The following is a 22499-nucleotide window of genomic DNA, read 5'->3' as shown; positions in this document are numbered from 1 at the left end:
TGATTATAATGTTGTTAGTATTACAGGTAGAGTCAGAGCCCTAGATCATATTCATAAGAATATCAATGGTCCTGAAAGTGCGCAGTACGCAGAGGCAACGGTTTCGGTTTTACCCAAATCCCATTTTACATTATTTATTATTTATTTCAGAGGAAGTGAGTCGGGATTCCTACGTTACCCAACTGGCCGGTCAAGCCCTCGCATTCCACCTCTCAAATTACAATCTTGCCCCCCCTCTCCAAATACCCTTATTTTATTACTAAGTAGTAATAATAATAATAATAATATTAATATTAATGGCGCCGTCGCCTTCACGGACACTTTCCCAACATTTATTATTATGATTTATTCAAGTGTGCGTGCTATAATAGTAACGCTTGCATGTTATCGCATTGCATCACAATCAGTGACAGACACACATACATATACGCACTCTAATTAAATTAAATAATATTTATATATATATTGATATGATACGTTGGGATGGATGAAGATGCAGGTTAATTGAAGCTTCTATTCTCTGACATCCACCACCACCACAACAACAACAATAATAATAATGAATGCTCAATATTGATTTAGTTATTAAATTACAAAGTTGAGAATCCCAAAGCAAATACAAACAAATATGTATGTATGTATGTATGTATGTATGCAAAATACCAGGACTTGAACTCCACTCCTAACGAATGCATACATTACCAAACAAGGTTCCATCTTTTGTTTGTTTTACTTTTACTTTGCTTTTATCCTCATATTCTCAAAAACATAAGTAATACTTAACCTACAAATTTTTTATGACAATCTTAAAAAAAAATATGTAATACTAGTGACATATTTCTATATCATTATTTAGCTCATCTTTTTTAATAAAAATTTTAAGCTTGTTTATATAATCATTTTTAAAACCTTTAGCATTATTTATCAATAATAATTTTTTCAAAACTGATCATATAATATAAAGTTTTTTATTTCACAATATCAAATCAAATACTAACATTTTATTATTTTAAAAATATTTTCAAAACTCTCAAGACTTCTATCCCAAGTTCTGAAAATTTTGGGGAATAATAAAAAAATAAAAGATTTACAATAGATAAATAAATAAAAAATACCTGTATAGACACCCCAAAATTAAACATATGGTTCTACGCTTCTACTGTAGAATTTTTCAGACCAAGATGAAATTTTCTAAAATAATAACTAATTAATCATTTCACACCTGAATAAGTACTTTTTAATCTCTAAGTAGCAATTTATTTGAATAAAGTATATGTGTATGTAACAAGAAAAAAAAAGGCAATTCAAGTGCAAGAAAGAAAGAAACAAGTCCTCAAACATCATCAAACTCACCCAACAAATACTAAGTACACAGTACACAAGCAAGTCCTCAAATCACATTAAGAAGAAGACAAGGAGGATCTACTCGGATACCTTTTCGGCCGAGTCCGAGGCTCCTTCAGAAGTCGACACGATCAACACCTCTCCAGGAGGAGGGTGATCGAATTTGCATGTCGGTCCATATTTGCATGTTCCAGTCTTCATGTAGAACGGGCATTGTATGGCCCCCTTCAAACATGATTAGCAAAAACAAACACAGGTCGTTTAATAGACGGCTCCAATAATCGAGAATGGGGTATGGCTTCATTCATAGTGTATATGATCATGAAATTGAAGGCAATGAAATGAGACTTTTATCGAGGGTTTGGGAAGTACCTCTCTCCTAGGCAGACCTGCTAGAGTTAGCTTCACATTTTGCTGCTGAGATTCTTTAACTGATGCTGCAGATACCGCTCGATCAAAGGGATGGTGGAACTTGCAGGTATCTCGGAACTTGCATAAACCAGTTTTCATGTAATACTACAACAAAAGAAAAAATCAAATGAGCAAATAAGTAAAAAAATGTAGTTTCGCAAGAAAACAAATGATCTACAAACAAATCCTTGATATAGGTCTGAGATTTAGATTTTAAAAACAGAAAGTTGTGGCTAAGATTTTGTCAAAAAAGATGACCGAGAAGTCAAGTAAAGTGTGATTCAATAATAAATCATGCGCCAAAATCACATAACACTCTCGAGTGTAAAAGGTTGAAAGTCAGGAAACGGATATAATGTTGAGATAGAGGCACCAAATCCAGGCATTATGAATAACTAAAGGTTTAAAGGTACCCACATCACATTCTGGCCGTCCAGGTCGTTGAGGGTAAATTGTTGGTCCCAATCCAAGCTGCAGCAACCAAATGAAATAGCCCGTTAGAGCAAATTCAAAGTATGAAATTCCAGATCAGTAACAAATCCAACACGAAATCAAGCGACGTGCTCCCTTGTACGCCCTATAGCTTGTGTTGGATAGAATAAAAGTTTCAGTAACTCGAGAGAACATAGAATGCATGGGAGAGGCATAAAAGAATATAACAATACCACAATCTTAGAAACTAAGATAGCATTGCCACTATGAAACATCAGAAATGGCACACAATCTAAATTTTTAAATGCTTCAGCACTGATATATCATACTGCTAGCAAACACAAAGAAAATGGATGGTTCCAAATTACCGCGGACTGAGCAAGCCTTGGATCAAAAGTCGACAGAAGGGATGCTGCAGAAGCTACACCAAGATTGAACGGTGTTGAAGAAGAGGATAAAAGGGAAGGCACAATAGCAGCTGTTGACGGATCATATGCTGCATTAACTTACAATGTGTTATCATCACGAACTAATCAAAGAAAACAACAAGCAAAATGACACAAGCTAAAATGTTTCCACAAACCAATTCTGTTAGGGTGATTGTAGCGACAGGTGGCCCCGTACTTACAGCTGTTCCATAAAAGCAAAAGACCAAATTAGAACAAGTTGAACCAAGCTCAGCTACGATTCTTGAAAGAACAATGCAGGAGCAAATAAAGTGTTCAAACTGTGACTGGAACCACAATATACGTACCTGCCAGTTTTTACATAGAATGGACAATCTTCAAAACCCTATAGGTAGCGAGTAAGAAATGAGGATATAATACAGAACAAAGTAATTATTCCTTATCCCATTTAAGTCATAAAAAGTAGGTCATAAAATATATCAATAATGTAATGGATATTCATACAGGTCGAATTGGAAGGCCTTTACTGTTGTGCAACATTGCTGGAGTAAAATCTAGTTGACCAGGTGTTCCCACTCGGTTTGGCATCACACTGCCATTTTCTGCTCCAGCAGTTGGTGTATGCATACCCCTTGGGTGGTTGAATTTGCAGGTCGCACCAAATTTACATTGTCCAGTCTTCATAAAGAACTGCTTAAATTTAAGTCAAGTTAAGATATACACCAGAACAATGATAAACATTGTCAACGTGAGAAAGATTACTCACAGCACATGGCGGTTCTGATGGCCTCTCGGGTAAGAAAGCGCCACCATCATTATCAGCTCCATACTGGTGTCAGGCCAACAAAAGCAGTTGAAAATCTATAAGGGGAAAAGAAATAACAATGAAGTAGGAAATAGAAACAAAAACCTAACCATGAGAAGAGTTTTCTCTCTTGGGTGGTTGAATTTGCACCTCGTACCAAATTTGCATCTTTGAGTCTTCAGAAAGAACTGATACATTCACAATAAGATATAGATGATAAATTAGATGATTAAGCATCAGAATTGAATGTTAGAGTTCAGAGTTCAGCTTACAGGACAGTCTGGCTCTCCGGGCCTCTCTGGGAGGTATTCACTTGGTAAAAGGGGAACCTAGGTAAAACCGTCACAAAAACATACCAAATATATCATGGCGAAAAAGTAGGTGCGTCCATAGTTTCCACACAGAGATAGGAAGGCAGAAAAGTGAGTTACAGTAAAAACATGCGAGAAAAATAGCATTTAAAATCTGAATGACAAAAATAGAAACAACAAAAGTACAAAAAGATAGCATCCTTCTTCCAGGAGGCATAAAAGTAAGCCACTGCAAGCACCCAAGTGGTGATGTTGGCTGAAGCTTATTATTTATTCAGTGTAACTAAATTAAATAACATTTTACATCAATCAGCCATGCCAAATGTATGAGATAGTTGCAGAAAGAAATAACTTTAAAACACAACACAACACACAATGCATGCGCTCACACACAAAATAGTACTAATCAGATATAAATAAACAAATAAACATGCGTAATTGTATGATACAAATGGATGTTTCTAAGAAAAATGTTCCCAATTACAGAGCAAAATAGTGTTACTTCAATTATAGGAGAACAAAACCATCCATAATCCAACCCGAGTAGTTAGAACAAAAGCAGACTAACAATTACTTTAGAAAACCAAAGAAACAAATTATTAACCATTTCTTAAGGATGGCGTAAAAATTTACCTAAGCCAAAAAAGAGATTGATGACTTTGTATAGCTCTATATCTATGTTGGTCTCAATTATTTATTTTCCAGCCAAGGACTTATTGACAAGATAAACAGTACAGATGCCAAAAATAGCATAGATTTTATAGTATCAGCTCAAACATAATACACTTAAATATGAGAAAACTAGCTTTTGGTGGGGGGAATATTTCATCTATATTATCAATTTAGATAAATGAAAACACAAAGTACTGAACCACGTTGTAAAATAGCTTAAATTTCCTTCGCATAAAAACACAATGATATAAAATATAAACAAAATACAATATAATGTAGGTAATTAAATTAATTAAGTGGACAGTAGAAAATCACCTCTTTCCAATCTGGGAGTCCCCCTTCTGGAACCCAAATAGGATGGTCAAAGATGCAGCTATCTCCAAACTTACAGGTTCTCGTTTGCATATAATAAGCGCAATCCTTCTCTCCAGGTCTCTGGGGATAAATGGGCAAATGGCTCGTATTCTCATATCTAGGGCGCTTGGCTAAATGGTTCGTTGAATACGAAGTGTCAGAATGCCCGATTGTGTTATGGGCATCCAAAAGAGTCGGATGATAAAGGGCTATATAGATAATAAGCAAATATAAAGAAACCAATTACATATGTATTTATATACAGATATATTTTACTTATATAATGGAATCAACCCAGGGTATGAATCCTTAAATTATGAAGTTCAGACCTGTTTAAATTAATAAACATTAAACAAAGGTTTGATATGTCCAATTATAAATCAAGCTTCCATACATATACAAAATTTGCCACAAAAACCTGTTAACTCTCAACAAAATATTTAATAGTATATCCAGCAGTATCAAATCACAAAAGTACTAAGATAATAAACATGTATACCATGAACCAGATATACAGTTAGAAACTACTTAAAGGGTGACATTTATCGGAGAGCTCGAGGAGCTAAAATTGTTTTGAATTAGTCATGCCCCAGAAAAGAAATCATTGCAAGACAGAGTAGACATCTAAATTAAGAATAGTTAGATCTAAGAACTTAAATTTTCTATACTGATAAGTTTCTAACTTAAATATCAGAAGGATCTTATTATGCTAATTCTTTCTCATCGGTGTTAAACTAGTGGACTCGCATGAGATCTATCATTTCATTTCCAAACCAGCATCAAGCTTCATTTACCAAGTTTGAATAAATTCAAGCAGCTAAACCAGAAGTTGGTTAGTAAACTCATCCAACAAAGCTCTATTAAACGCCCTCCAGACTCTACCACTCGATCCTATCATTACTTCCATGAAATCACACGATTATTTACAACAAATACTATCTTCATTGCACATTATTCGTCGAAAATTAGGCAAACAGAAAAGCAGCAAACACTAGAGAAACCAAAAGGCCACAAATATTTCTTACATTCAGAGGAAGAACGCTTCAAATCGGCGTACACGGAAGCGAAGGTGGCAGCTGTGGACCCCATATCAACGCCTGGGGGCCCATACGAATGCGTTGGAGTCGTGACCGATACACCGGGAACCCTAGGAGAGTATCTTTCGTGATTGTAAAGCATTGACGACGAAATTCCTGCGGCGGAGAGTGAGTGAGACGGTGCTAAGACACCTAGATGAGGTCCTGCCGGTGGAGATGACGGAATTGGTATTGGATCGCGATGTGTGCGGACAGACGGCGGCGCCGGCGTAGCTGCTCGGGTCGTAACCGTGAAGAGTGATCCGCCATTGAACGACGCTTTTACTGACGGTGGTAAAAAGGCACTGAAGCCCTAATAGAAGCGTATTTTTTGAGGTAGCGCGACTTTAATAATTTCTAGTACGACAACGAGGTGTAATAGTACGGGAACCGTAATGTATCACAGCACCGTATCAACTCCATTTTTAATATTTATACTTTTAAATCGTGTTGGCCCATACCTTTTACCTTTAATTAATATTTATTCATTTTAAATAAAATTTAATACGCTAATAGTAAAAACTGGAACAAGCACAGCACTATAGTACGCATATGTTTAATCAAACTGTTTTATTCTATTAGAAGATAACATTATTATAAACGAGATCAAAAGCGCTAAAATATGGATTTTAGAATTCAATGATAAGAGGGATTTATATAGGAAGATCTATAAGTTTATTCTGTAGTAACAATTCCTTAGATGCATGTAGGTTCATAAGGCTACCATAACTATTACTGTATTAAATTATAAAATTCAAAACAGTACTAACAGCATATAATATAATCACACGACTTCTCCCGTCCCCGATGCATACGAAACTTCACCTACCGATCAGGTTAATCACTACTAGCAAGAAACTGGCATAGATCGGAAAACAGTAATAATAATGATAATAGCAGTAATGATACAAAGCACAGTTAGTTCTTCATATGCACAAAAGCACAGCCAAAGCATCGACAACATTCTCGAAGAAAAAAACTAGAACAATAAGAAGTTGAGGTGATGCAGAACAAGGGGTAGGTAGGTAGGTAAGTAGGGTGATTCCTCGTTGCATCGAGACAACCAATGGGATGTCCTTGTCTTGTCTTGGCCTCTATTGCTCGGTATGGAACAATCAATGGATGCCTCGTCTCAGACTATCCATCCGTCGCTGTTCAGCATCATTATTCAAAGACAAAAGCGCAAACCATGTTAGGAACACACTTGTGCTAAGAGATTTTGGTCACCTGTGTTTCTCCCCAACGCTAGGTAGGTACATACGTACGTATATAGATAGAAGATCTCACGGAGTGGGGTTTATGCGATGGAATCCAGATAAGAGTGGTTTCTGCACCGATTGTATTGCAGGAGGCTGCCGTAGGTACGATCCCACACTCCTATGAAGAGGGAGTCTGTGTCGGGACTGAAAGATATGCCAGATATCTCACCAAAGAAGTCTATCTCTTGCTCCTTCTCATAACTGTTCTTCACATCGTACACATGAACAAAATCGGCTGGTTCAGCCATTGCCATGAACTGCCCATCGGATGTGAAGCGAATGGAGCGAATGGCGCCGAGGTTGCCCTTCAGTACAGCAACAGATTTTGACAGGTTCCGAGAATCCCATACCCGACAAGTTTTGTCCTGGTTACCGGTGGCAAACATGTGGCCATTTGGATGCCAAGCAGATGCGAAAGAATAATCCATATGACCATGTAGGGGAGCAATAGTCTACACACGGAAATTCATCAATGAATTAACCCAGAAAAGGTGAAAAATAATTGCCCAGAATGTTCTGTACTTTGAAATTTAAACGGGTACCTTTCCCGTCAGTGAATCCACCAACATTCCATCAGGATTGTCGCCAACAATAGCAAGGATTTTACCATCAGGACTCAGGGAGGTATGCTGTGAATAAACCAAGAAGATGATTGTCAGAAGTGAATGGTAAGCCGACAAAAAATGGTATAAACAAAAACCCTGAACATACTACCAAGTACACTACTTTTTATAGATATCCTGTTCCTTGGTATTTCCACTGAGTTGCTACCATGATTCAAGTTTAATGGCAACTAAATCACTTCCATGTAGAGTTCCAAGTGGTTGCAAGTGTGGACGAGGGGTTCCAAACACTAAATAATGACTATTTTTCATGGTAAAACATGAATACCTAGAAATTGACAGTATAATGATAGATTATTTTGTCGAAAGAGTTGAATGGAATACTACTTCTAAAAGCTCAAATTTTCAAGGAAAGGTCAACGTGTATTCTATATTGCTTCAAATTCCCCGTTCCTCCCACCTGTATTTTGTGATTAGACCTAAAGCACTGCTAGAACTCTTTCTATCAAGAGTAATAGTGGAAATTTTAATGTGGGAGGTCACAGTGAAGTATAGACTGTGTCAGTCAACTTTCAGAGTCAAGCTTATTGGTAACTATCAATGAAACAACAAAACACAAAAAGAAGAAGAAACAATGCCAATAAATTTTTTGCTTGCTTGTTCATCTTTATTACCACATGCAAATACAAGAAATCAGCAAGCTATGACAATTCGTACTTACATTTACAGGCCAGGGGTAAGAGAAGTGCCTAACAAGCTGAAATTTCTCCAAGTCAAAATCCCGGACACCACAATCATTATTTGATGCTGTGAAATGAATAGAACCACTGAAACGGAAGCAATTAGTTCCAGGTCATTTGCTAATGTGATGGAAATTGACAATTTGGCACACTTGAAACTGTCATCGAACTTCCATACATGTTTAATCGCTTTTTATATGTGTCAATACATTTGTTTTCAAAAACAATGATGGTCGCATATATTTATTTACCATATGCCTAAACTATTATGATCATTTTTCATAGTTTGACTGAAGAAGACTATGTTAGTGACAAATATGGATAAATCATTGAAAATCTTAGAAATATTACTAACAATGATGTGAAGTTTTATTGTTTTTTTTTTTTTTGAAAAATAAAAATAAAATTGATGTCAGGAATATATTCAAGTAAAGAGATTAAATGAAAATTTGTTTCCAACTCTGACCAAATATTCTTGATTCAATATTGGCTACTTAGATTGTGAAACATTGGTAATGTTACCGAGTTTGAATCATTCATGGAAGTGCTAAAATTCAGTTTAGGTGAGACATCACTACATGCATATTTAACTGAACATATTTGGCCAGTTGATGGAAGGATGAAATAAAATTTTCCGTAATTAAAAATTGGCAACATATATACATGAAAGAGGGCTAGAGGTATCTAAGTCAGTTCTGAAACAGAAAATAAGCTTTACCTTGGACTATCATAGATCTCAATTGCATTTGTAATAGCATTATCATCATATGTTGTCCTTGTACAAAAGCTAACACCAGGTCGATCTAGATCCTGCATTAAACAAGGAATGCTTCACTGAGCAATCAAAAAGAAACAATATGTTGTCATAAGCTAAGACCAGGTCGATCTAGATCCTGCATTTTAAAACAAGGAATGCTTCACTGAGCAATCAAAAAGAAACAATATGGCTTCCGAGAGGTGCAATGGGGAATTTCCTTTCTCATTAGCTCCCAATATCAGCTAACAAAAGACAATTGAAATAATCGATCTAGTCATGCCAAAGATCATAAGCATCACACATGGTTATCATAAAGATTATCAGCCGTGAACATCTTGGGAGGAGAAATACCACATCTGATGCAGGAAGGTAAATGATGTACTGAAGGCACAATGAAAAACAGAAAAGTACCTTGCAAATTAGTTCACCCTGGAATCCCCCAGCAATTAACAAATTATCACGGACTACCAGAGTGCTTACTTGCGTCTGAGTAAATCCTTCTAGTAAATTTCCAGGGTGTTTCTGCAGAAAGCGATAGACTGCATCAATGACTCATATTACAAAGGGGAATGCTTAACTTAATGTCTCATTCACAAGATGTTGTAAGAGATGAACCTCAGTTGGAGCAACATGGCCCGAGACATTAAGAACCTCAGTTTTCTTGCAACTCAATGATGACCAATGGATGATTGAATAATGAGACATGAGGTAAACATCATGCTTTGATGTTGACCAAACCAGATTCCTTAACTACAATGAAAAACAAGTTTCAAACAAACTTCCTCAACAAAAATAACACAAAATGGCATGTGAAATCACTAAAACAAAATAATTTGCAACATCAGTATCATCAAAACGGCCATCTCCCCTCACCTGAAAATGAAGAATGGTGGACTTTACTGATCTGGTGTTTTGCCAAAAGTCATAATACATTCCACCTTTCCTTGTTATCTTGCATTCCTAACAAGATCACAAGGAAAAGTTAGGCAATCATTACATACATTAGGCAGAATCACAGGGACTGTGTTGTTATTAAGACTCAAAAATTACCTTCTCAGAGCTCTCTCCAGATTGAGGAATATTCTCATAATTCTTATATTGTTCTAATCTAGTTTGCCTATACTTTTCCCTAGATATGCTCAACCTGTCCCATGGAATTCCTTGGATATCCTTCCCTTTCCGTGCCTCAGCAGCATAAGTATCCGTAATTTTATTGTCCTAGTTCCACACTTAAGTTAATCCACAATTCAATAGCTAATAAGTATTAAAAAGAAGGGATGAGTGCAAAAGATGCAGATAGAACTGACCAAATAATCATATTCATCCTCGTACTCTTCAGAATCCGAGTCTCCCATTCTACCTGCAAAATACATATCCTCATCCACTCCCTCCAGCTCATAGTCACCAGGTGCGTAGTCCATAGCTTCCTCTTGGTAGGACATTTACCGATATTCAACTTTGCTCACTTATTAGCTGCACCAAAAAAGTATCACAATTTCCATCATATAAAATATAGTTACTAAAACAATTACTATAACTTAAGCCCCAACACCAGTTAGCTCAATTAACTATCCTTTCAAACAAAGATTGAAAAATTGCGATCATAGGAGATTGTTCTACAGCAATGAAAATTATGCAATCAGCATGCGGAACATCGCTGTAAAAAAGAAAATTCCCTAAAATAAAATTCTAACGCAGATCTAAGTGATTTCCACAAGAGAAAATTCGTCAATGAACAGAGAACTAAAAACCATCAAGTCAGGGCCCAGGGGCAAAACAAAAAACCAACATATATATGTAATAAAAATAAAATCCACCGGAAATATTCTCCACCGGCCAAAACCCTAGGCACCAAAAATTCTCTATACATAACAAGCAACAAAAAAAGCACAAACACAAATCAACACATCATCAACACAATAAAGATTTCCACAGTTTACACAACGATTAAAGAGCTTAAATTCCATGACCGACCTTCAATCCCCTTCGATTTTGCTTACCACCAACAATCGTTTGATTGTTGAGCAGGAAAACACCAATCAGAGCCTCGAGACTCCGATTTAAGATTTCGGCGAGATCTCCGTTCCTTGGATCGAATCCAACAATGGCGATCTGTCTCTAACTCAACCAGGAAATGTACGCCTCCGTCTTCCGAGGCAGCAGTTATTTCTTTATTCTGATTCTCATCAGAATTGGGAAATGAAATAAATTAATTAATAAGTATATATAATTATATTTTGTACTCCGTATTTATGTAATAAGAAAAAAATTTTGAAAAAAGAAATGTATTTTTTCATATTTAACCATTTGACAATTTATAAAAAAAATACCTAAAGTCGCTGGTAGCAGCAAACCGCGAGTCTTGAAATCGCATTTACGGTTTCCCGAACTGTGAAACTAATTCATCGTTGAGGTTATCGCTCCGAGCAAAGCTTCTGCAAATTTTCAGGCCACCATGAGCACCGCAGCACTGAATTCGATCGGCAGCACCGTCACGCCGCAAGTTCTCTGCTTCTCGAAACCTGGAACAAGGAAAAAACGATTGGTTTCTGTCAGGAATTCGGTGGCAATCGAAACCGCCAAGGACCAAGCCGCGGCGGCCGCCGCGGCAGAGTCTGTCCCCCGCCGGCTTGTGCTGCTCCGCCACGCAAGGAGCTCCTGGGATGATCGCTCTCTCAGAGGTACTATTTCTCGTGTTCTAATTAAGAATGAATCACGAGGATTGTGGATGAGCAGTTATTCGTAGAAATTACATAGAGAGTAGAGTGCGAGCAATGTAGCGGCAGTGATGCTCGTCGTCAATTTCGAATTGCGAGGGAGGATAATAAAATAAGAATTGGTTCAGAGAAGATTGAATCTCATTATCGATCTTCAATTTTGATATGCTGCTAAAAATTCATATCGCAACGCACTCGGTAGATTACCTCTAACGTTTTCTGTTATTTAGATCACGATCGTCCGCTGAGCAAATCCGGACGAGCTGATGCTGTCAAATTATCACAGAAACTAGAGCAGTTGAACTGGATTCCTGAGCTGATACTATGCAGGTGGAAACCGTCTCTTCTATCCATACAAGTGAGAGTAATTGAGTTGAATCCACAGAGCATCTTACATATCTATTCTCTCCACTTTGGCAGTGACGCTCAGCGAACGCGAGAGACATTGAAGATAATGCAGGAACGTGTGAGGGGATTCATGGAAGCCGAGGTGCATTTCATTTCAAGCTTCTACTCAGTTTCCGCCATGGATGGGCAAACAGCGGAGCACCTTCAACAGGCTATCTGCAACTACTCGAGGGATGAAATTCTTACAATAATGTTGAGTATTGCTGCAATTAGATCACGCTGCAATTAGAACAAATCTGTTTCGATTAACGAGTAATTGATGTTGAGATAATCATGCAGGTGTATGGGGCATAACAGGGGATGGGAGGAGGCAGCCTCCATGTTTTCCGGTGCCTCCATAGAACTCAAGACTTGCAATGCTGCCTTGCTGGAAGCAGCCGGGCGGTCATGGAAAGAGGTCCTGCTTTTTCTACTTTCTATAATCTAAATTACACAAACTCGTGAATGGAATAGCGAAATTACACAATTTTGCATCCGAACAAGCTGATTTACATGTTAATACATAGAAATAGACACACCGTCGTTTTGGTGGTGTAGAAAGTGGCATTTATACCGTAATCAAGTCAATCTAACACCGTGATATTGAAAACTTCAGGCATTTTCTACAGCAGGATTTGGAGGTTGGAAGCTGCAGGGCATTGTAAAGCCGGACAGCGATCTGTAGAATGTTTCCAACTAGCCATGGGTACATTTCTTATTGTTTCCATGAGCTCATATGCAAAGGAGATGAAGGAAGCTTGGTAGATAACCCTCATGTTGAGAACAAACTTTGCATCAGATTGAAAAGGTTTGATGGGTGACATACTGTGATCATGATATCTGTGATCATTAACTAGTAAGCTTAGGACTTTAAGTCGAGTGTTTTCACGAACATGATATATGTATATATATATATGCCTGTATTATGTACATGTGTTCTTATATAATGCTGTAACGCTGAAGCTATGTTTTGTTAGCGACTTTCAGTCGCATGTTCTATGAGTTTGGAAAGGACTTTAATGTTCAATGCAGGCATTGTATTAGACTCTACCGTGTTATATAGTATGTGCAGGCAATGATCAGAATATGTAAACTACATAGAATGTTATTGGTAACTTCTACATACATCACTGACACAGAGAGAAGTGCAAGGTAATTTCTGAGCATTCGACATTAAATATAAATCTCCGGGCACAACTAGAAATGTCATTTTCTAATGCTACGAGTTTTCATGACATCTAAATTGCAGTTAATGATTTTTCGACATAACATTCGGAGAGATATGACTTTAGCAACCAAGCATACAAATCGGCTAATGAGAAGGAACTGAGGTTCAGGTAACATTACCAGAATGTGTGGATCACAGGTTGCTTCCCGGAACTCCTTCCAACTGATTCTCGTTGACAACAGATAGTCCCGCCGCCCCTAACTGGTGATCAAATTGCTCCCTCGTGAAGAAAACCGAGTGCGGTGGTTGGCTCAAGCTTGATTCAAGAATCGAATGGGTAAGAACCATTTCTGGTTTGGTAAGCTCTGTATCACTGATCCCACGTTGCTTTTTTCCTGGTCTCTCATTTAGGCTCTCAACCGGTGATGTGGCGTGACAGCCAGAATCGGGGGTTTGTGGCTCGTTGTGGGAGGAGAAGGATTCGTCCACAGAATAGCTCTTGGCCTGTGTATGCTCGTTCGTGGGTTTGTCTAGAAAAGGAGGTTCGGATGTTGGGGCGGGGGTTGCTGGATCAGTTTTAGCATCGGATTCAGGGTGTATGTAGTCTGATCGAGGGGCATCTGGGGCAACCGAGCCAGGGGCTTCCGAAAGCACTCCAGTAAGGCGCTGTTGTTCGTCGATGATCTTCTTTAAATACTTTCCTTGCGCTTCTATCCGTAACTGCAGCTGCCTTTGCACCTGCAAGAGGAATGGTTTGTCAATGTAAGGCTCACATGCAATATTATAAGGCCCAACAATTTGTCGACAGCCATCAAACTTTTGTTGCTCATATTCGCTAGGATATATTAAGTGGCAAAATGTAGTCGAGTATAACGATAACCTAATGAAAAGACCGGAATACCTCCAATTGCTCGTGCAGGCGCTTTTGAACCTCCATCTGCAGCTTGAGTGCTTCGGTTATTTGCATTCCACTGTAATGAGAGAATGGAGTGACAATGTTTAATGCATCAAGGCATGGATTTATTATATAAACAGATGTTGTCTAGTTAAGTTTTCGGGCACTAAGGAATTTCACTTACGACGAACCATCCAAGCCCGAAAGAGCATCTCCGGATTCTTTTTTCTCGGGTTTTTTACCTGAATCAAGTCGATATTATTTGTGTGAATAATTGGGAAGGGATGCTCAGACAACTCCGAAGGATCTTTAATGGCCAATTTATATACACAAGAGGCAACTTCCATGCACAATGTACAAAGCATAATAAAAATCATCAAAAACCTACCATCAGATGAAGAATCCGGAAGGTACTTGGCAAGCCTGTATTTCTATCGGCGACAACAGAATGACGTGTAAATTAACTGGGTGGGGTGTGGTGAAATGATGGTATAGCAACAAATTCAAAAAGGGTCCATGGCATACATACCTGTAAGTGGCTTTTAACATGGTAAATTGTTAGTCCTTGAACACCCATAACTCTAAGAACACCTTTAGGTGTTGCCCCTGAAATAAGGTCATGCAGTATCAGATTCATTGATTTTTTTTCGACGTGGAGCTGCACACACACACATGGAACATGCAGATGTATAAACACGGACTAGCAGCATAAGGATTTTTACTGCAAAACATGGTAAATTCGATCCTTCCAAATATGCTACAGATCTTCAACAATTTGACAATACAATCTTGAATCAGATATGGTCCAAGAATTTCAGACACAAGGCTTCATTAGCCAAAACTGAGTTAGTGGAACAACTATGTTCAGACAGATCAAAGTGTTCGAGCTTCTATATGTCCCTACAGGATGTCCTAAGCAAACTTATATATATGTATTGCAAGATCAAACAATTTTTACTCAGAAAAAACCGGGAGTTCTTTTTAGTGTTCTAGATGTTTTATTCCTATTGTCTTTTTTAGGTGAAATAATTATTGAATTAATTAATTGTGATAACAAGAATGCATAGTATAACAATAATAATGATAAATGTATGAGACAAACTCAAGCGGCCATGATTGTTTTCTCTTTAAGCTTTAAACTACTACCAGTATTTTATCATCACTTAATTACTAAACAATCTTATAAGGTACCAAATATGAAAAATAACTCACTATCTGGTCCGCCAAGCTGCGCAACAGCATCGACAAATCGCTCATGAAGTTCGTGAGTCCACCGAAGACGCTGTTTAGATGCCAAATTGGGATTGTTGTTCGCATTGTTGCCTCCACTCGTTGGATCCATTGCACCACAGTCCACTGCCTGGCTTTGATCAACTAGATTTTACGTGAAGTAAGCCTGAATTAGGTACAGTTTTTGTTTGAAGCATACATTAACCTATAGCAGAAACAGAAAAACTTAAGTCAAAACTAAGCCAATGAATCCTAAAATCCTCGGGAAGGCCATAGACGAACAAATTGATGAAATGTTAAACCCTAAATCAGAACCTCTTTTCAATTAAAAAACATAACACTGCTCCTCAACTAACCAATCCACTCCTGACAACCAAAACAACATATAACAAAGCAGCACCAGCATTTTACAAAATTAAAATCACACAAAAAACAGCCTACAATTTTTTCCTTACTTCATCTCACAGAAGATAACGATAAATTAGGTATTCACACACCAGATTTCGGATTTTCTAATCAAACAAACTGGAGTTGACCGAATGCTCGAGACCAACAGTAGCCTAAAAAATCCAGAAATGAGCTCAACTTATAACGACGGCTACAGTAACTGAAAGAAAAACGAAATTCTCACACAGATCTGCGGAATTCCAAGGCATGGATCCTCCAAATCCCTCAACCACTCCCATTTCAGCCGCGGAGAGGTCAAATTCCTCCGAACCAGCTCAGAACCGTCACAAGGCCGGTCAAATTCAACGAGACAGCAGTCTTAATCGATGATCCCGATTTCTTTCAATGAATCGATCGATCGTGAGACCTAACCCCGAATGAGCTCTTCTCAACTCTGGAAATTTTGCTTCAGGTTCAAATTTGATTTCCGAATGCTTTCTGACGAATAAATTATTTTTTTCTCACGGCTCATCTATATATATGTGTCCATATATAGGCGCGTGTGCGCACGCGGGCACAAAGTCTCGCCTGATATCATAGGCGAGGAGTCTTTTATCCGCCTATATATTTGTCCTCCTCCCCACACTCATTTGCTTGTTTCTTTTTTTAATAAACTTTTTTAGATTGATCGCTTTAAATAGTTCTTTATTTATTTTATTATTTGAAATGTTGTTATAATTTAACAAAAATTATATATAAATAAAGTTGTAGTCAAAATTTAAAAGACTTTAAACAAAAATGGTCCGTCTCATAACTATAATTTTGGTTTTATTTAGGACGGAATTTAAGGAATATTGATATTATATGGGTAAAAGACTTTTTTTAGTTTTGTGTAAAAAATAGTGGTAATTATGTAATAATAATAAAAAAGTAATGGTAGTTTTATAGTGATATTATTATTTATGAAAATGAAACTATTGTTTTGAAATGAACAAAAATTATAAAAATGACTATTGTACTGGGACGAAGGAGTATTATATTATCCTTTTGTTTCACTCCATAAGGATTTTTTTGAAATTTTGTAATAAATTAAATAATAATAATATTTTATTAATTAATAAAAATATAAAAAGATGTGATATGTTTGCACTATAACTTTTATATATAAATTAATTATATATATAATGATATATTTGTAATTTAAATAAAAATTAATAATATTTTGATACTAGTGTATAATTATTTTTACTTAAATAAAAAATAATATCAGTAAAACAGACAAAAAATGGTAAAATAATATTTGAATTAGTAAAAAAAAAAAAAAAAGTAATTCATGGTGACTATTGTATTTGATTTTTTTTAAAAAAAAAATTAAATACAGAAACAACAATATAAATCCAAATAGTATATAAAATGTTAAATAAATACATTATGTCAATGGACAACATATGATATATTTAAGTCCATCACAATGTACAATTGATTTCAACAGTGTGATCAATTAAAAAAAATTATTATTTTGTTCATTATGCCAGATTTTTATTTTTCTTTATCTAAATTTATAGATAATTTTATTTATAATTAAAAAAAAATATATAAGTTTGTTGAATTATAATTTTTAAGTGAATAAAATATTTGTTTGTTCATAAAACCTTTTGGACATTATTCTTAATATATATTTTATCCTTATTAGTATTGTTTAATATAAAAATAATATATTTATATAATAAATTATTGTAAAATATAAAAATATTAATTATGTTAAGTTAATTATACAAGAAAACAAATATATTTATCATGGAACGAAAATTAATAGAAAAAGACACATTTGTTTTTAGCACTGCAGAAGTATAAGTTTTTCCTAGTGAAGGACTATTATGTTAAATTATTTTTTATTGAACTATCTAAGTACTCCTCCGTCCCACATAATTTGTTTCTATTTTATATTTTTATTTGTCCCACATAATTTGTCCTTTCTTTTTTTAAAAATAAATTATACACTTTAATCATATTTTAAAATTTAAAATTTTATTTTTTTAATCTTAATTAAATTATTTAGTTATCTTAATCTTAATCTATAATTATTTTTACTAATACATTTTTTAATTATTTACTAATTATACTTTACCTAAATTTTCGTGTCTACGGTAGTACACTCATATTACATGAGATGGATGGAGTACATACTATTCTGCACAATCAGTACAGATATTCGGTTGTACTCCTTTCGGCATAGTTGAAATGACTTTTTACATTAAGATAATAAAATTTAATTAGTTACTATTATTAAATCAAATTTTATGTTTTTTATATGAATATTTTTGTTGCAGTTATTAAAAAAAATAATATATGATTAAAATAAATTTAGAGTATGTATTTATATGAATATTTATTTATAAAAAATAAAATTTTAAAAAATACAAATAAATAAAATATTTATTTATTTATAATTAAGATAATCTAATTTAATAAAAAAAATGAGTTTTAAATGTCGAAAAAAATATATATTTTTATGAAATAAATTTTTTTTGACTAGATCTTACATAATGTATAATGTTATATATTAAGAAGTTAACAAGTTAATTTCATGTAAAATATTCATTTTTTTTTATTTTAATATGCTTTATGTAAATATTTTTTATTTTTTTAAAATATGATTATACATTTTAAATATATTTTAAATTATATAATTTATAAATTTTTAATTTTAATTAAATTATTAAATTATTTATTTATTATATTTTATATAAATTTTATATTATAATACAAATACTTTATCAGGAACCAATAAAGTAATTGTTAAATGTATTTTAATTTAATAAATTTGATCAAAAACAAAAAATATATTAATGGCAACAAACAGGAGTACAAGACAGATAAAAAAAAACAAAGAATGGAGTACTTCGTAACCTTAATTAATTACTTCCTCTATCTTACATAATTTGTCCATATTTTCTATTTTATCCGTCTCACTTAATTTGTCATTTTTAAAAAAAAAAAATTAATTATATATTTTAATCATATTTTAAAATTTAAAATTTATTTTTTTAATTTTAATTAAATTATTTTTATTAATACACTTTCTAATTAATTATTAATTATATTTTACTTAAATTTTCCTATCTACAGTAATAGACCCATATTAGATGAGACGGACGAAAAACAAAAATCGTGTTAAAAAAGAAAAAGCGGGTTTAAGAAAAATAAACGGGTAATGATTGAAGAAAAGACGTTCCAATGAAACGGGTTTTCTGACAGCCAATGGCTATGGAACACGTGTCATAGACCCTCAGTCAAACTACGAGACAAACTATTTTAAACCAATCAATGAAGGCTACTCTGCAGCTGCAGCCTACTCAGTAAACGTAGCTGGAAATATATAACCAAAAGTGAGGGGTAAAATAGTAACTCCGCACTTCTGTCCTCACCGACTACGGAATCTCTCGCTCGCGTGCGGAGTTGGGGTCTGTTTGGTTAATATTTCTGGTTTTCGGTATTTTCTAAAAATATTCTTTTTTGTGAATTTCTAGGCAAGACTGGACTTTGTTGTAATAATTATTTTTCAGTGACCTTTCACATCGCTCATGAGTTCAACGTTAAAGTCATTATTTATTTTTACATTGTAAGATAAATACGACTGTATGATTTTTATGCCTGAAATGAAAAGTGCAAAAATTAGTAATAACAAAAAAATGGCACTGTGCCACGTATCATTGTATTGTCTTTAATAATAAAAAGACGACAAAGTATTGTTCAATGATCACTGGAGATTGTAAATTTGTAATAACCAATCTCTAAATATTGTCTTTATCTGAAACACAGAGTAGATTTAAAATAATAGCAATATTTTTTAAAAAAATACATTCAATGAATAAAAATAACTTCTACTAATTGTAGGCATCTGCCGATGGCCGGCCATAGTCATACTTTCTTTGTAATTTTCGCACAAAAGTAGTATTACACTGTGGCTGTTGCTAAGTGAAGATTAAATAATACCAATTTATTTCCTATAGTGATAGGGCTGTTAAACTCTTCGACTCGACCCGATGCAAATTTTAAGTGTTCATTAATGTTCGCGAACAAGACTCGTGTTCGTTCGTTAAGCTTTCGAGCTCGGCTCGTTAAGAATTTTTGCTCGTTCGAGCTCGTTTATCTTATTTTTTAAAATTTATATATAAATTATAAATAAAATTTAAAATTATTTTATTTATATATTTTAAATTAATGTTTTATTTATATATAAATTATAATTTTATATGTATATATAATATTTAGAATAAATATATTATTTAAACGAACGTTTGCGAACAAAGCTCGGGCTAGTTCGTTAATCAAACGAGCTTGTTTATATTGTTCGACTCGACTCGTTAACATTCGTGAACGAGCTTTAATCGAGACGAACCGAACTAAATTTACGAACGACTCAATTCGTTTAACAGCTTGTACAGTGAGCATTAATGGCTTTGGAAATGAAGCCTTTGTTTAGGTGCAAACTATTAAATTTTTTAGTATTCTTCATTAACAATAACTACTTAAATAAAAATAAATTATAGTATATATCTATATTTTCAACCAAAATACCACCAGGTCGTTCTTTCTACTTCTTTCGTCCTCCGACAGATGACTGTCTTTTTTTCTTTTTTGTCCAGTCCCATTAAAGATGATCCATTTTTATTTTTAATAAATTTAATCTTAAATATATTTAATAAATATAAATCAATTTAATTAAATTTTTAACTTCTTAAATGTAAGACCAGCTCAAAACCCCATTTATTTCTATCTCTCTCCTCAATAAATAAATATTTTTTATCTATATTTAAAACTTCTTATTTTTAATAAAATTAGTTTTAAATTAATTATAAATAAATAAATGAATAAATTTTTTATTTATTTGTATTAGTATATAAAATTCTATTATGATATTCATATTGTATACTTTATTTTATTGATTTATAATGATAAAAATATTTAAAATACCAACAACATTATTCCATGTAGGGAGTATTATTTACTCACATTTTTCCAAAAAATTAATATCTTATGTGCATTCATTATTTTATATTTTTCTATATTATAATCCCTCCGTCCGCTTTGAAAATTTACATTTACCTTTGTGGAAGAAGGGAGTATCTCACATCAAAAAATTTAAGGATGGATTTGTTTTGTGAAATTGTTGAAAAAAAAAAAAATTGCAAGGATTCTATGCTAACATATCATAATTCAGTAGAATGGTGAATACATAAAATTTAATTATCTTTAACTAATATAATTAAATAATATAATTAATATAAATCCATATACTTAATTTACAAGTATTCTGCATGGTGCCTAAAGAAATTTTTCAACACCTGATGTTGGGCCAAAATAAAAATTATGTAAAGTATATGAAATTGTGTAAATATAAAAATAATGAATATTTCATATATAGTATTAATTTATTTTTGAAAATGGTGCAGAAAAAAATAATAGAAAGAACAAAGCCTACTTTCAAACAATCTCCCGAAACAAACCCACACCACATTACATATCAAGTTTTTTTTAACACACCCCACATCACATATCAAGTTTTTTTATTTAAATTTTTTCAAAACTCTCAACTTCCAGAAACATCTGTCTAGATAGAATCTTGTTTTAAATAATTTTATTGATGATATATGATCATATGATGTTGAATTATAATATGTCAACATCAATTGCAAATCTAATGAACTTCTTCTATATGTGTATATATTTGTGACAATTAATATTGATAATCCTAACTCTGAACTCAAATTCAAGCTCGAACTCAATCAACAACAAAGCAAGCAACCAATGCAAAAGCCATATAAAGATATATAAAGTCACCATTTAGATGAATTTTAACCAAATAAATTACCTTACAAGTCACGGTGTGCCAAATGACTTCCTCATTGCCTACAAGTTCCTCATTGCCTCTGCAAGAAGACACAAGCATCACGAGACTTAGAAAATTTTAAGCACTATTTGGATATAAGAGGTTTCGAAAATCATCTCACCCGAAAAGGGGGAAAAGATTTGCAGTCGACAGGATTATTAAGTCGCTGTTACAACTAATATGTCACTGGCAAGAAAAGCAAACACATGTGCTACACACATAGTACTGATCAAAATATGAAAAATAAATAAATTTACGCCCGCTAACACACATAGAACCATCTTTCCAGAATCAAATAGGCATATAATATTTCGGCTAAATAACATCAATATTAGCACCAAACAAGGAACAATTTCATAAGCTATGCTCTTCTTGAATATGAAAGATAACAGATCGAATATAATCATCAAATTCCTTTTCTATACTAAAACTTGTTAGCTCACACATCCATGCAATTCTACATTTCTTCTTCATCCGATAAAGGATATTGCCACAGCCTTGAATTTAACTGACAAACGCAATATATTTACACTAGCCAAAAACATGGATCGAAGAACACAGCATCCGCATACACTTTAATCAATTTAGTAATTTCAAACAAGATAAATATATCAATGAAGAAATCAAAAGGGGGATGAAACTAACACTGACTGCTGGCACCACCAAACTGAGCAAAAGAATATACAAACCT

General features: G+C 34.1%; 4 protein-coding genes across 7 annotated transcripts; 1 reads left to right on the top strand and 3 right to left on the bottom strand.

Moving 5' to 3' along the window:
- Nucleotides 1-1229: 1229 nt before the first annotated feature.
- Nucleotides 1230-6100, bottom strand: LOC127254756 (zinc finger CCCH domain-containing protein 37-like). 2 transcript variants are annotated; one of them, XM_051280024.1, is made up of 12 exons: nt 5762-6100; nt 4698-4945; nt 3672-3728; nt 3510-3587; nt 3361-3423; nt 3099-3284; nt 2942-2979; nt 2771-2817; nt 2556-2683; nt 2173-2226; nt 1717-1860; nt 1230-1569 (listed from the first exon to the last, which is right to left on the bottom strand). In XM_051280024.1, exons 1-12 carry the CDS (start codon nt 5913-5915, stop codon nt 1423-1425), a joined length of 1344 nt encoding a protein of 447 aa, XP_051135981.1. In that variant the 5' UTR covers nt 5916-6100; the 3' UTR covers nt 1230-1422. The 2 variants fall into 2 exon arrangements, with proteins under 2 accessions (XP_051135981.1, XP_051135982.1); XM_051280025.1 differs by having other exon boundaries at nt 4698-4867; nt 5762-6099.
- A 578-nt stretch (nt 6101-6678) lies between these two features.
- On the bottom strand, nt 6679-11608 carry LOC127254757 (uncharacterized WD repeat-containing protein C2A9.03-like). Its single transcript, XM_051280026.1, has 11 exons — nt 11462-11608; nt 11106-11307; nt 10439-10604; nt 10182-10349; nt 10005-10091; nt 9747-9881; nt 9543-9653; nt 9093-9184; nt 8356-8461; nt 7614-7700; nt 6679-7523 (listed from the first exon to the last, which is right to left on the bottom strand). The coding sequence occupies exons 3-11, from the start codon at nt 10571-10573 to the stop codon at nt 7110-7112; spliced, it is 1335 nt and encodes a 444-aa protein (XP_051135983.1). The 5' UTR covers nt 10574-10604; nt 11106-11307; nt 11462-11608; the 3' UTR covers nt 6679-7109.
- Nucleotides 11587-13526, top strand: LOC127254760 (uncharacterized protein At3g52155, chloroplastic). Its single transcript, XM_051280030.1, has 5 exons — nt 11587-11812; nt 12079-12178; nt 12269-12448; nt 12536-12653; nt 12852-13526. The coding sequence occupies exons 1-5, from the start codon at nt 11587-11589 to the stop codon at nt 12918-12920; spliced, it is 693 nt and encodes a 230-aa protein (XP_051135987.1). The 3' UTR covers nt 12921-13526.
- On the bottom strand, nt 13452-16436 carry LOC127254758 (myb family transcription factor PHL7). 3 transcript variants are annotated; one of them, XM_051280028.1, is made up of 7 exons: nt 16160-16436; nt 15511-15733; nt 14828-14904; nt 14687-14729; nt 14483-14540; nt 14305-14374; nt 13452-14141 (listed from the first exon to the last, which is right to left on the bottom strand). In XM_051280028.1, the coding sequence occupies exons 2-7, from the start codon at nt 15638-15640 to the stop codon at nt 13596-13598; spliced, it is 924 nt and encodes a 307-aa protein (XP_051135985.1). In that variant the 5' UTR covers nt 15641-15733; nt 16160-16436; the 3' UTR covers nt 13452-13595. The 3 variants fall into 3 exon arrangements, with proteins under 3 accessions (XP_051135985.1, XP_051135986.1, XP_051135984.1); XM_051280029.1 differs by having other exon boundaries at nt 15511-15694; XM_051280027.1 differs by having other exon boundaries at nt 15511-15672.
- Between the last annotated feature and the right edge of the window lie 6063 nt (nt 16437-22499).

This window comes from Andrographis paniculata, unplaced genomic scaffold (assembly GCF_009805555.1).
Source record: "Andrographis paniculata isolate CXL003 unplaced genomic scaffold, ASM980555v1 Contig52END, whole genome shotgun sequence".
Taxonomy (NCBI): Eukaryota; Viridiplantae; Streptophyta; class Magnoliopsida; order Lamiales; family Acanthaceae; genus Andrographis; species Andrographis paniculata.
The sequence above is the reverse complement of the archived record's forward strand: the minus strand, read 5'-3'. Positions and strand labels throughout refer to the sequence as shown.

What these genes read in the sequence shown, in the direction of transcription:
- LOC127254760 (XM_051280030.1), top strand. Translation starts at nt 11,587, where the DNA reads ATGAGCACCGCAGCACTGAATTCGATCGGCAGCACCGTCACGCCGCAA. An exon ending in GATGAAATTCTTACAATAAT is followed by an intron (nt 12,449 to 12,535) that starts GTTGAGTATTGC and finishes ATAATCATGCAG; the next exon opens with GTGTATGGGGCATAACAGGG. An exon ending in CCGGGCGGTCATGGAAAGAG is followed by an intron (nt 12,654 to 12,851) that starts GTCCTGCTTTTT and finishes TGAAAACTTCAG; the next exon opens with GCATTTTCTACAGCAGGATT.
- LOC127254758 (XM_051280027.1), bottom strand. Translation starts at nt 16,214, where the DNA reads ATGGGAGTGGTTGAGGGATTTGGAGGATCCATGCCTTGGAATTCCGCA. An exon ending in TTGGAATTCCGCAGATCTGT is followed by an intron (nt 15,673 to 16,159) that starts GTGAGAATTTCG and finishes CGTAAAATCTAG; the next exon opens with TTGATCAAAGCCAGGCAGTG. An exon ending in GCCTGCACGAGCAATTGGAG is followed by an intron (nt 14,142 to 14,304) that starts GTATTCCGGTCT and finishes TTCCTCTTGCAG; the next exon opens with GTGCAAAGGCAGCTGCAGTT.
- LOC127254756 (XM_051280024.1), bottom strand. Translation starts at nt 5,915, where the DNA reads ATGCTTTACAATCACGAAAGATACTCTCCTAGGGTTCCCGGTGTATCG. An exon ending in GACTCCCAGATTGGAAAGAG is followed by an intron (nt 3,729 to 4,697) that starts GTGATTTTCTAC and finishes GGTTTTACCTAG; the next exon opens with GTTCCCCTTTTACCAAGTGA. An exon ending in TTCTATGTAAAAACTGGCAG is followed by an intron (nt 2,818 to 2,941) that starts GTACGTATATTG and finishes TTTATGGAACAG; the next exon opens with CTGTAAGTACGGGGCCACCT.
- LOC127254757 (XM_051280026.1), bottom strand. Translation starts at nt 10,573, where the DNA reads ATGTCCTACCAAGAGGAAGCTATGGACTACGCACCTGGTGACTATGAG. An exon ending in CTGGAGAGAGCTCTGAGAAG is followed by an intron (nt 10,092 to 10,181) that starts GTAATTTTTGAG and finishes TGATCTTGTTAG; the next exon opens with GAATGCAAGATAACAAGGAA. An exon ending in CTTACCCCTGGCCTGTAAAT is followed by an intron (nt 7,701 to 8,355) that starts GTAAGTACGAAT and finishes GTTTATTCACAG; the next exon opens with CATACCTCCCTGAGTCCTGA.